Source organism: Muscardinus avellanarius (assembly GCF_963383645.1).
Source record: "Muscardinus avellanarius genome assembly, chromosome: 2".
Classification (NCBI taxonomy): domain Eukaryota; kingdom Metazoa; phylum Chordata; class Mammalia; order Rodentia; family Gliridae; genus Muscardinus; species Muscardinus avellanarius.
In genome coordinates, this window is record NC_137787.1 from 31,939,301 (window position 1) to 31,953,779 (window position 14,479).

The 14,479-nt window shown below is 41.7% G+C and overlaps 1 protein-coding gene across 2 annotated transcripts in view; it reads right to left on the bottom strand.

Annotated features, from left to right (window-relative positions):
- ADAM23 (ADAM metallopeptidase domain 23) overlaps nucleotides 1-14,479 on the bottom strand; it is a gene marked incomplete at both ends in the record, with an annotated part of 182,679 nt that overhangs the window by 129,592 nt on the left and 38,608 nt on the right. For both annotated transcript variants that reach the window (XM_080689511.1, XM_080689512.1), the window contains one exon: nucleotides 10,859-10,935. In XM_080689511.1, coding sequence (XP_080545637.1) covers nucleotides 10,859-10,935 — 77 coding nt within the window. The remainder of the gene's footprint in view (nucleotides 1-10,858; nucleotides 10,936-14,479) is intronic.

Consider the following 14,479-nt stretch of genomic DNA (forward strand, 5'->3'; position numbering starts at 1 on the left):
AAAAAAAAATGGTTCTAGAAATAACACAATTCTTATTGGAAACAGAAGACCGCCAAGAATCTAATGAGCCATCTTATCCAATGTCAGGTCCTTTATATAAATATATACAGAATCAAGAAGAAACTTGGGGAGTTAGATTTAGGCAAGGAATAGAAGTATTCAAAATAAAGCCAGATGTAAATAACAAAAAGCCATAATTCGCTTTTCTTTAAGCTTCACCTTCATGGAGCTTTTTAAACAACTTCAGTTAGATTTCTTTATCCTGAAAATTATCTGATATGGGTCTGAAGGTATGTGTTTCTCTAAAATACATGTTGGAACTTAGACCCCTAAGAGATACAGCAGTAAGAGGTGGAACCTCTGGGCAGTGATTAGGCAGTGAGGGCCCTGCCCTCGTGAATGAGACTAATGCCTGTTATGGTTTGAACCTGGACTGTCCCCCAAAAAGCTCCTGTGTTGTAAGTCTGGTCTCCGATGCAGCAAGGTTTCGAGGTGGGACATGGCTGGAGGAGGGGTTCATTGGGGAAGTGGCCTTGAGGACTGTATCTGTCCCTGGCCCTCCTTCCTCTCTGCTTCCTGGCTGCCATGATCTGTCCTGCCGTCCTGATGTTTCTGCCTTAGAGCCAGCTGGCCATGGACTGAACCCCTGAAACCATGAGCCAAGTAAACCTTTTTCTTTCTCTAAGTTGTTCTTGTCAGGTAATTGGCTACAATGATGCAAAAGCTAACTAATCTGATGCCCTTAAAGGAAAGGCTTCCCAGAGCTCCTTGGACCTCCCCACTTTTCCCCCATATGAAGATACCTTTTGCCCTCTGCCTTGTGAGGATGTAGCAACAAGGCCCCATCTCAGGAGCAGACATCCCTCATCAGACACCAACTCTGCTGCCACCTTGATCTTGAGCATCTCAGCCTCCAAAACTTGGAGAAGTTTCTAGTATTTATGTTACGCAGTCTATGGCATTTTGTTGTAGCATCATAGACTAAGAGAGAGTTTCAGCTCTCCAGGTTCTGACAGTGGGAAACCCTGGGTTCTGATCCCAGCTCTGTCATTCACTAGGCAGTGTAGTGTTGTCTTTCTATGCCTCCATTTTCTCTCACTCCATGCTCCAGGTCTCTGGCCTCCTTTTAAACCTCCACCTTCTCTTGTCCTTCATACCTTCATCTCTTTAGGTCTAAGCTGAAGCAGGGAGTTCCATGAGTACTTGGCTCCCTATCCACTTCCCCTCTAGTCTGAGCCAGGTGTTCCTCCTATGTGAAGGAAACCATTCTTTATTTTCCCCTATGATGGGGGACCTGTCTTTCTCCTCCATTTTTGTGTAAGCTTCATGTGGGGAGGACTTTTCTCTGGAGATTTTGACAGAGGCTGACATTTATCAGCCACTCAATAAACATTTGTAAAATATAAGTACTTGGAATGGCTCATAAAAGGCTGCCATCAATTGGAACCTACTGATCAATCACTGAAGTTAGAAAAAAATTTTTGCACTTGGCTGACACAGAGAGTCAATATGAGAAGGCCATTTAAACGTTATTTCTGGTCATTTGCAAAACCATGGTTGTACATATTAACCACTATGATACTAAATGTCCTATGATATCCAAAGGGGTGAATTCCTCTCTGATAGGAAAACATTTTTATCAGATAATAAAAAGTATAGCGCCCAATGTTGCCACTCTCATTTAATTGTCAGGAAAATAAGATGTAAATTCAGTGACTACAGTAATTAACTTATCTCAAATGCCTAGTCACATTCAATCCTCTATGATTTTTGCTTTTTTCTTTGTCATAACTTCTGCTAGAATTTTTTTTTTTTTTGCAATACTGGGGATGAGACCCAGGAGCATTCTACCTCTAAGCTACACCCCCAGCCCTATTTTTTTATCTATATCATATTACATATAGCACCATGGCAATCAACATTTATAGTGACTTTGAGGATCTTTGGCTTTTAAGATTCCTTATGATCACAGAAACCCCTTTCAAAACCACCAAAATAGTTCCAACCATCCTAAATTATATAAATGAAAGATAACACAATCTCTCCAAACATCACTTAGAAATTAAAGCAGGATGATCAGCTATGAGAAGCAGAGATTCACCCATTAACAAGCACCACTTGATGCCCAGCGTCTCACAGTAGTGGATTAGGATGGCCTGCTTGTTTGGTGAGGATGCCCTAACAAAGGGTCAGGCACTGGTGGCTTCAGCGACAGACATTTCTTGGGAACTCCAAGGCCATGGTGTCAGCAGGGATAGTTTCATTTTGAGTCCTCTCCTTGGCTTCCAGATGGGCACCTTCTCACTACGTCTTTCTTCATGACAGCATGACTATGTCCAAATGTCCTTTTTCTGGTGTCTAAGGATGCCGGTCATATTGTATTTTGGCCACTGTAAAGACTTTAACTTAATTACCTCTTTTAAGACCTCATCCCAAACATAGTTACATAATGAGGCATTTAAAACATCAACATATGAAGAGGGGAATGGTAATCAGCCTCTAATAATGCTGCTGATTAACACACAAGATTACCTAAATTCTACTGAGGCCATCTACATTTTATTTATATGGTTAAAAATTGAGCAAAATTGTTCCCTACTTTTTTCTCACTTAATACGAACAGATGTGGCATCATTACAACTATGCCCATATCACTAGTAAACTGAGAGTCCAGTGCTGGAAGCACAGAGCTACTGGGAAGGAGGCTCCAGGCAGATGGCCCTGGCTGGACCCCAGGGTATGACTGCATCTCACCAGTCCTCAGACTGCTCAGCAGTAAATGGGGGTAGTCATACCTCCCTCACGGAGTTATTAAAGGAGTTAAACAGGAGAAAATGGTCACAGGACTCAGCATAGGGATGATCCTCCTCATTATCACTGCAGTGGAAAGGCTTCCTTCTGCAGACCCCTCAAAATGAGGAAATAAAAGACTTATCCTACAAATAGCATCATAGAGACAAAGAATCCTGAAATGCCGAGCAATGCACACATTGGCTACGCTAATAACTTCCTCAAGCCTGCAGAGCAAGCTGGCCAGCCACCTCAGCTGCAGAGCTGAGCCCGAAAACCTTGACTCCTCCTTGATGTGTGAGAGGAACGTGGACAGTGAGGCTGATGGGAAGAGGACAGGAAGGATTTCAGGGCTCGTAGGGACACAAAAGGCAGCCAGCATGGTCCACAAGTCAACAGGCTGGGGAGCCAAGACCTAAGGACACCACAGCCCATGTGCTTCACAACCTGCAGGCCCGCTCCCCACCCTGGCCATGCCCACTCACAGAGGGAAAATGGGGCAGGAGGCCTGTTTTCTCTCCACACCAAACTTAAGTTCAAATAGCCAAATCTGCAGAGCTGAAAAATACATTTAAGATAGAGCTGAAATTCCCCCTTAGAATCCAGAAAACCCAGAGGCAGTATGCCTTCTATCAGCTGCTTGCTAGTTCAGGCACCTTAGAGCCAGGGCTCACAGGTCTGGACCTGACCCAGAGGGCTAGCTGTTCTGGGAGAGCCACTGGCCTGTGAAAAAGGTGCCTTCCTCTCTCCATATCTTCTAGGATCTGAGGCATCTACGTTGGCCCTTGATGGGCTGTCCAGAGCGCTCAAAATTCACAACACACTGCAGGGGTGGCTGACTAGAAAAACCAGAGACTTTTGAACAGGGATTTTCTTCTTCCCCAGAAGAAAGTTGTGAAGAGGTGCTGGCCCAGAATTAACCCTCATCCAGCAACAGACTGGCAGCTAGTGGGCAAAATCCAGCCCCTTGCCTCTCGGTGGGGTAAAGAACTCTCTGGCTGACCTAGAGAATCCAGCCTCACTGGCTCCTTGGAGGGAAGCTTGAGACTCCCCCTGGTATTTGCTCCTTTCCCTTCTCTAATTCCCTTCCCCATTCCCTCAGTTACCTACCAGAATCCTTCCCTCAAGCTCTGCTACCTGGGATCCAAACTACCACAAATCCACTTGCCCAGGAAACCCTCAGTCACCATGAGGTCTCACATGTCCCCTCGATCATGAATGCTACTCATATATATTTTCATCTCATTTCTCTGCCATGAGTACTTAAAAAGGGAAAATTCTTCCACACAGCTCAGGGTTCCCTGTGTAGCTCGGCATCTTATCCAAACTAGATGCTCAATAAATGTTTGTTGGCTGCGCAAAGAATGAATTAACCATGTCAGTCAGCAGGGAAGGTGAGTTCTTTATTTAACCTAACTGGAACTATATCCATGTGACTGGTTTCTTCTTTCAGAAGCACTGCATGAAGTACCTTTAACGAGCAAATTACTGTGTGCATATTTTTCTGTAAATCAGAATTTTCTAGATATTCATCCTAAATCAAGCACCTCTGATTCCCAGAAAATCACAATGAAGATCTTTTTCTATATCAAGAACTACCTTACTGGAGGCATCATGTCAAACTTTTTATCTTGCCTACCTTATCACTTAACTCTTCCTTCAGCCATCCCTGTCCACACAGAGACACTGATACCATAGAGATCATCTGAACCCTCACCCACAGCCCACTGGGTACCATTCCCCTGTCGGCCCTCATCATTGTGTGCCTCAAACATCATCCCTGGTGAAAACATCGCTGCCGGTCAACATAATGGTCTCTGTACTGAAGGATGTTACCACTGAAGTCTGTGTACTAACTGGGATGCTATACTGGTATTCCTCTCTTGAGATGCCCCCTCACCCACTACAGCATTTCTCCATCTCATCCAATACAAACTGTTTCTCTTCCATTTGTTTCCTAACAAAACCAAATCCATACTCTCCAAGTTCCAGGTCCACTCCCCATTTTAGGTTGCAGCCATCTACAAGCACAACTCTCCCTGAAAATGTTGAAGACAAACCTATGAGAGGCGTGTAAGATCCTCACATCCTCACCGTAGAGGAACGTTCTCTCAGGAACATGCTGTCTTATTAACCTAGAAGGGTTTACACTTGATGCATCCTGAGAATTCTTCCTTCCCTGCACTGGACAAAGGTCAGGAAGAGTACAAGGACTATTTCACTTCAAAAAAACAAGAAAGCATGCTAGAGTTCTGGATACTCACCTGAGAACCAATCAAGTGGCCTGAAAATTTAAGTATCCAAATACTCATTGACCTGCAAGTCTTGCCTGGTTTTTTTTCTTTTCTTTTTGAAGTACTGGGGATGGAACCCAGGGGCATTCTACCTCCAAGCTACACCCCCAGCTCTATTTTATATTCTTTATTTTGAAACAGGGTCTCACTGAGTTGCAAACTCACTAAGTAACTGAGGCTGTCTGTGAACCACAATCCTCTTGTCTCAGCCTCCCAAATGCTGGGATTACAAGTGTGGACCACTATGCCTGGCTTTTGTTTGTTTGGTTGGTTTGTTTTTTTACAAGCATCTGGTAAGCTTCTGGGGGACAACAGGAGAAATACAAAATGTATCACAAGTGTGTTTCCAACTTGATGAAAGAATGGTATCTGGAGTCTGAGCATCCACTCCCTTGGGTGCATATCAGCCAAGGTTCTGCCAAATCAGCTCCATTTTTTTTCTTCACTTTCAGGATGGAAAAGATCACATGGTGCACCACCCCTACCTCATTTATTAAAATCAGTAATATATGTATTTAGTATATATATATATATATATATATATATATATATATACTGAAGTCAAAGAGATGACTAGCAGTGCTTTTTAAAAGACTTGTCCTTTTTTTTTTTTTTTTTTTTTTTTGGTGGTACTGGGGTTCCTGGAAGCCCTTCTACCTCCGGGCTACACTCCCAGACCTATTTTTACATTTTTATTTGGAAACAGGGTCTCCTAAGCCAGCGCACGCGGCTGGCTTCGAACCTGCGCGATCCTCCTGTCTCTGCCTCCCAAGCACGGAGATTACAAGCGTGCGCCACCATGCCCGGCAAGACTTGTCCTTTCATCACAAGACCATAAGCTTCGTGAGTAATGACTTCAATGCTCAGTCCCCCAGGGCCGAGGGCAGTGATTATCTTGCTATGGTAATAATAATTAATTGCAAATATAAGGTATTTATTGAGCCGACTCTTCTAATTAAGAAACATGCATTAGTACCACACATTATTGCATTTAATCCTTACAACAACTGACAATTTAAGAAGGAAAGAAAGGCTTACGAAGTTAAGAACACATTCATACCATGGTAACATTATTCAGCTACGACATGGAGAAACCTTAAAAACATTATAATAAAGAACAGAGTCCAGTCACAGGAGGCCTCACATTGTTTAAGTCCATTTATATGAAATGCCAAGAAGAGGCAAATCCAGAGAGACAGGAAGCAGATTAGTGGTTGCCAGGGGCTTGAGGGAGAAGGGAATGGGGAGTGACTCTAAGACTCAGGACTGTGCAGGGAGGAGAGAGAGCACAAAAGGTCGGAACTCTCCAGGCCTCCTTCCCACCACACTGACTCAGCCCTTCAGAAGCCTCCACTTTCTCTCCACCGTTCCCTCCAGACATCACCTTTTTTGTGGGAGAACCACCACTTAGCACTCCTAGATCAAAACTACCCTCAGCCCTGGTGCTCACACCTCACTGTCTTGGCCTCCACCCCATCCTGCTCTGCCGAGCATCTCCGTTCTGTACCTTCAAGCTCTTGCTCTTATCAGCTCCATCCCTTGGTCTATCAACTCTCTCCACTATTGCTAAAAGTCCTGCTTTAACCCCAATTTCTTCCTAGAAATTCTTCTCGCACCAACCTCCTCAATGGGCGCTTGCTGTCTCCACGTCCTCTCTCATTCACTCCTGGCCCACAGTAAGCTGGCTTCTGCCCACCCTTCACTCCCAGCTTCGCATACTCACACTACTAGAGATCACTCAATTGGAAAATCCAAAAGGCAATTTTTGATCCTTAACTTACTAGATCATTCTTATTGCATGTGATGCTGTAAATCACACCTTTCTATTTGGAAACTCTCAATTTAATCATTCTCCCAATTCTCCCCCTACTTCTCCAACTGCTCATTCATTCTTGATCTCATTCCTGACTTCCTCTCTTCCTCTCCCTACCACTTAATTACCCTACCAACTTAGGTGTTCCTTATCCTACATCCCCCTCCCTGGGCAGCCTCATTTACAGCCATATTCGTCATCAGGATTTATATGGAAATGACTCTCCATTCCGCTCTCCCTAGCTCCCTCCTCTCTTCTGAGGTTTTATCCAACTATCCCTAGTCATGAACCTATGGGTGTCCCAAAGCCCCTCAACTCTCTTGTATCTATTCTGATTTCACATTCTCTTCCCTTTGCACTTAACCTGCTTGTTTCCTGGTGCACCCAGCGGGACACCACCTTCCATCCAGTTGTCCAATCAACTTAATTCTCATCTGCCTTGTCATCCACATGGAAGCAATTCTAATGATTTTTACCAACTGAAAATTTCTTGAAAGTGTTTCTTCTCCATGTCTCTTAGTGCTTCCTAAGAGCAAGGCCTGTTTATTCCCCTTGATTTTTTTTACAGCCTAAGGGATAATGGCCAAGCACTTGAGCACATTCTTCCATGAGTTGAGGGGTTCCTAAAAGGGACTTAGAAGCTGCTTTTGCTAAAAAGCACTGATTCTTCACTTGGGCCTGAAGATGTCCAGTGGGTAGCTGAAAGTAGGATAAAAGCTTAACGCCTCTGTCTACATTATGTATCTGTCTCTTTTGTTACCTTAACCTTTGGGTCAGATTTCTGCTCAGCTCCACACATAAGCATGTTAAAATGGTTAACAACAAGGAGATAAGAGGAACAAGGTATTTCAAGATTTGCAGATCCATTATCATCAATAGATTGTCAACTGCCACGTTTACAACATCCTGTTCTAGACCCTTTGGTGCAGTCTAAAAGTTATCAAACCTGAAGGAACTAATGCCATCTCACTTTGCTGACCTGTCCATTTCTCAATCATTCTCTCCCTCCTCACTCACCTTGGATTCCAAGAATAACAGGCCTGATCAATAAGTATCTTGTGATGAGTCAAAACTATGCCCAGGCAACAGCAACTTTCTGATTCTGAGGTAATGATCAACCAGACCCAGTTTGACTAAGAATCTTGACTGTGCATACTTCTGGTCCCCCTTCTCTCTATAATCCAGGAGCTCACATCTATACCCTCTGAAGACAGGGCTAAGAATGCTTGCTTCCCCTTGTCTTCCTGGTATGGCTATATTGAATAAATTCCTTTCCTGCCTTTCAGCATTACTTTTTCTATTTGGTGTCAGGGCAAGTGGCCAGATCTGATTTGCAGGAGCTCTCCAAGGTCAGGCCCCTTTCTGGCATAGTATCTGGTAATATTCCCACACTGACTTCTGCTAAGTCATCTCCCTCTGCCCCAAGCTTATAAATTACCAAAAAGTTCATCAAAAGCCTGATGCTCAGCCAGCCGTGGTGGCACACACTTGTAATCCCAGCATTTGGGAGGCTGAGACAGGAGGATCTGGGTTCACGGCCAGCCTCAGCTACTTAGTGAGGCCCTCCACAACTTACTGAGACCCTGTTTCCAAATAAAGAATAAAAAAATAGGGTTGGGGATGTAGCTTGAAGGTAGAATACCCCTGGGTTCCATCCCTAGTACCACAATAAATAAATAAATAAATAAATAAATAAATAAATAGCCTCACATGCCCTATTTCTACCTGGCCCCGTCTCCGTAACACTGTCTCACAAACCTAGAACACGCTCCCTCATTGTCTCCCTCTCCCTCCCACTCCTTACTGACTAGCACTTGTCCCCCAAGACACGGTTCAAACCTCACCTTTTCCCAGTTGCCTTTTCAGATACCTCCAGAATGGAGAGCTGCCTCTCCTTGGTGCAACCCACTTTAGCTGTGAGGCAGAATGCTTAGGGACAAGCACCTGTGCTTGCAGGTGAAGCAGCTGCTGCCTTTTGACTGCTAACATCCCTTCAAGTTGTTTTTGTTACTGTCTGTTTCAGATAAGGCCCTCCAGAGAAAACCACAAGGAACTGTCTTGAACCCGCCAAAATTGCTAAGTCACTCTTCTAAGTGACCTACAGTAAACTTTGCTCATTATAATCTCATTAAAATGCTAACCTGTCCGACTTCACGACATTCCCATCCTTCATTTTTGAACATGCAATGTATGAAGAGAGCATGCTCAGGGCAGTGCCTGCTTCCACATGTAGTAAGTCTTTTCAAATATGAATATGCATTTGTGAATGTTCCCAATAAAATCACCTCGCCTCCTGTGTTCAGAGAGATGCTAACTTTGGGAGTTATCATTAAGGCTTTCCTAACTTGCTTTAAATAAAACCTTTCTTTAAAAAAAATAATAAAAAATGAATAAATTCTTTTAAAAAACCTTTCTTCACTCCCTTATTTCCCAGGTTGCGTTTATTGGCTTTCCACTCCCTGACGGAGGCGAACCACTGTATTAGGTTCCATGTTGACCTCTGATATGAACCATTCCACACTGTTCTAAAGTTATATTTTTGTATCAACTTTCCCCAACTAGACTCTAAATTCCTCAAGACAGGCACTATTCATAATAGATGTTCAACTTGATTTCTCTGCATGTGAAATAGTAGTGATAAATAACTGCTGTTATGTTCCCAGGACTCTAAGTACATATGACCCTTTCTCAGTCACCTGCTATTTGGTTGGGAGGTTCTGAGGTGGCCATAATATTTTAATATTCAAAGAACAAAGCAGTGTTGATTGCTATCATCATGCTGTCCCGGAATGACAAGTCTCCACTGCAGTAATCATTAAAGGAACAGAGGACCTAAACAAACTAAAATTAGCCTTCTCCTGCTACTCGACATAGTTTAAGAGTTGGCAAGACAAATCTTTTAGGAAGCACAGTGCTGACACAGCATAGTGGAACAGAACTCAACCAAAGAGAAAAGCCTGCAGTATCCTTACACAGGAAATTCTGAGCTCTGCTGATTCATTCTGACTTAAAGCCGCAATAACACTTGAGTAAGAAGTACCCGAGCTGACTCTGCATTTTCTTCCTGCAGAACTCACAGAATTTGGCATATAAGAAATTTAATAGTTGTTGTATTATATTCCTTTCCAATTCCTCAGATATTGACTGCAGTCACCAACATTATAGTGTCCGATAATGTAGTACTTTAAGTGGCATTTTTTTCTTGCAAAGGTGCAGTCCTGGTCAAAATACTGATGAGAACTGAAAATACTGACTAAAGTTTCTGAAGAAAAACACACAGGAAATTACTTCCACTGAAGAAAGACTTGGTGCTAGTTCTACTGGAGTTCTTCGGCCCTGGTTAAGGTCACATCTCTTGTTCATGTTTGTACAAACACATCTGTACCACTGGTTCTCACTTAGAAAACAGCATTTAAGTACCTACATAAACACATGTATAGAGACAACTGGGTAAATTTTCATCAGTACCAAATTTCTAAGAATCTATTTTAGAGCAAATTATGAAGCAAAGAACCTTCTCAAAATAGGTACTTGCAAGTCATCGTGTACTTTGTTCTTCCTACAGAAGTCATGTGACTGCATTATAAAAGGCAAAATAAAAGAAATTTCTAGACTGAAGTCTAATTATACTTCAATCAGCAATTTACCAAGCTTCTTATATATATAGTGATGATTATGATTAACACTTAATTAAATAACACTAATTCAAATATTTATTCCCTTTAAAATCATAATATGTAAGTGCTATATTTGAAATATCTAATGCTAAAAGTCTTTTCTTTCAGGAAAAGAGATAAAGATGGAATTCACTGTTCAGATTTTTATATTTTTATCTAAGTACTCTATGACATATAATCAGTTAGAAAATATCAGTTGCTTCGACAACAGAAATTACTAAACCAGTATGTTGAAAGTGGAATTTTACGGTACCTGCTTCTGAGGATTTTGACTATATACTTACTTGTTCAGTATGAGGTCGAGAATGAATTTGGAGCCAAAGGCTTCAATCTGGAAGCTCGCCTGGGCCAGATGGACAGCCTATAGATACAATAGACAGAAAGAACCTTAATTTACTTTCTTATCTTTAAGACTGACATATGCATAGTAAGAATATTTAATAAGACTGACTTTTTTAAGTATCAATTCATTTAAGAGACTAGCTGTGTTGTCATTTTGCTGAGATCTAGCTATCAGAGTAGCAAAGAACTAATTTTTAAAAAAAAAACAGTCCTTTAAAATAAACATGTTGAGTTAAAAATCAAGAGCATATTCTACTGGACTTCCAAAACGACCAAGATAAAATATGGAAAAGTCTGACTAATTAAAGTATGACTTCAGCCTATTTTGTGCACAACCAATTCTTTCTGCATACCTCAGTTAAAAAAAAGATCTGCTCTATGCTCTTCAGCAGAAATTGGGACTTTCTCTGGAACTTTCTCTAAATGATGTATCGGCAGAAAGTGACAGTAAAATGGGACGGCCCAGCCTTGGAACTTGAGAAGGCACTTAGGGCTTGTCCCTTTGGGAAAACTGACAGTTTTTGTCCTTCTTTAAAAGTCACACACTTACAAATGCTGTCATTATGATGTTTTAAATCAGAATACAAAGATAATTCTATCTAAACCCAAACCATATTTAAGAGGTGTTAAAGATTAACAGAGCTCAAAGACACATCTTGAATAATGTAAGTTAACAAATCAATGAAATCTGTCAAAGTATATCTAAGATAAAATTTTCCTTAATCATCCTGTTACAGAATAAAGGTGGGAGGGGATGAATACACCCTGTGTACCCCTCTCCCTAGACTCACAAATGTCCTTCCTCCCATTTGCATCCCAAAGCATCAGGAGTCCAGAATCATCTAGAAAGTGCACCATATCTGGTAACTGCATCAGCACGAGCACACCAGACGAGCCCCCCTGGTACTCTGCATTCTTGCCTTCTCCCATTACCACTCTGCTCCTCTTTGCTCTCCCCTCCACTGTTTTCAGAAACTCCCCACCCTTCAAAGCATCTCAGTTGCACGGGTTCCCATGAAGCGGTCCTGAGAATAAGCTTCTGGTCCTCAGAGCTTCGGGAGCACTTTATTTGATCCTCCCTCTGTCTGGAGGGAGGTATGCTAACTTCCATCCTTCCCTTGAACAGTGAACTCCACACAGACACACCACAGGAGACTTGCAAATAGTATAGATCCATGACCTTCCCCCCAAATATCCAAACTTTCCAATAATTCTCAAATATTTACTGCCAAGTTCATTTACCATGCCAAACCCATAAAACACTATCAATAAACCATGAGTTCTACTTACAGTCAAGCACAGCTGTCAATTAGATCGCCACTCAATACAATCTATAAATCCAAGCTAAAAGAAAACTAAAAAATATTGAATTCTAAATACAAAGCAATGAAAAGTTACTGAATCTCTAACCCCATGGGATGCCAAGCCAAACTCAAACCACCATTTAGGGGTTATCCTGGGTTCCTGCATCCAAACACCTGCAGAAAAGACAGACAGACAGACAGACAGACAGACAGACAGACAGACAGACAGACATATCTTTTCCAGTGATGTCTATACAAAAGAACCTTTATCTGTCCAATACAAATATCGCATAATCTTTAGATTTATTTTTCATTTTAAAGTGTTAACTTTTGCATGAAAATATCTACATGGTGAATAATTCATATAAGGAAAAATTTTCAACTCTAGATTCCAAAAGCTTTTAAAAATATATATGTAAAACTTCCTGAGAATAGGCTAGGCCCTTAAAGATTTTTTTTCTTTCTATGAATATTATATAGTAAAGAAGAGTTCATTAATGACAACCTGGGTTAATGAGACTGATAAATACACTTCCATCATCAGATGAATGGATTGCAAAATTATGGGAGACACACACAATAGAATTCTTCTCACCTATAAAGAAGAATAAAATTATGCCATTCGCAAGAAATTGGAAAGACCTGGAGAACATTATGTTAAATGAGATCAGCCAAGCACAGAAAGAGAAGGAACATAAGTTTTCTCTAATATGTCCAAACTAGGGAGTATTAGGGATACCAGTGGGACTCCAAATAATGGAGGGGAAACTTCAGCAAAGCTAGCATGGAAGGGTAGGAGAGGAAGAAGGCTGAGGTTGATTAATGGAGGAGCTATATTTGGTTTTTTTGTTGTTGTTTTTTGGTTTTTTGTTTTGTTTTTTGCAGTACTGGGGATAGAACCCAGTGGCATTCTACCTCTGAGCTACACCCCCAGCTCTATTCTTTATTCTTTATTTTTGAAACAGGGTCTCACTAAGTTGTGGAGGGCCTCACTAAGTAGCTGAGGCTGTCCGCGAACCGTGATCTTCCAGTCTCAGCCTCCCGAATGCTGGGATTACACATGTGAGCCACCACCCCCGGCCTGAAGAGCTACATTAGAATATGTGTAAAAGCATGAATGTAGCATGGTTAACCTGGACACTCACTGTTTGGAGGAGGGAAGGGAAAATGGGGGTGAGAGGGCACCAAGCACAGTCTGAATGTATGCCATTTTCAATATGACCCACATAAAAAGAAAAAATATAAAATAAAAGTAGAATGGCAGGAGCAAGTATGAAGTTTTCTGTAGTGCAACGATAGCACCTTTGCTTGATTTAGTATGACTTCATGGCTGACCAGCCGATAGGCATCACTGAAAATACAAAGGCTGCCTATAGTATTTCTCTTAATGTGTTCATCAATATCAAATCAAATTATAGGAAAACTTCAGAAAAGAGTCATGAACCACACACGAGGTCACGGTTATTTTCTCCTTCAGAATATCTCCTGAACAGCCTTGTTTTTATAAGGACACCCACTATTATAGCACTGGGGAAGAATGTAGTTTTAAAGCCAAAAAGTATGGTTTCACAAGGAGAATGAGCACGTAGCTGGGCTCAGAACTGCCACCCTGAAGTACGAAGAACAGCTGTTGCCGCCACGCTTTGGTGTTTTCCTTTTGACTCAGAATCTGGGAAATTACAGGAGCTCTTATAAACACAAACAACTAAACTCAATTATATACACAAACCTCCTTCACTGAAGAACAATTCACACGTCTTAGCAGTGTGCTTTTGTTTTTCTGGCCTTTCTTTGTAGTACACGGCACCTAATGGTATCATGTCAAGTAACTTTAGAAGACTGTTCGCTTCTTCTAAGCCTTGCTTTGTATCTTTTCATCAAGAAGTGCTAGGACGACGCGTAGCCACAGACGATCAACTTTGTGTAAGGCACATACAAAAGCAGAAGAGATACAGCTACGTTTTCTTGAGCCTCATCTTCTAGAATAGTTAACTTGGACATAAAAACAGGAAAAATAACTACTTGCAGTAATAAAGAGCAGGCATTGAGCATCTGCATATTTTCATGCAACTACTCTTTTCACAGTATTCTTTGCCACTTGGCAGAGATTTGTAAGTTCTCTAGAGCGTACCTATAACTGGAACTGAAAGTGGGAAACGGAAAGTCTATGCTTTCCCAAAATTCAGACAATATTTTGAGATTCCTTTCACAATTCGGTAGAAATCAACAACTAGGAGAAGCGGGTGTCTATATGCTATT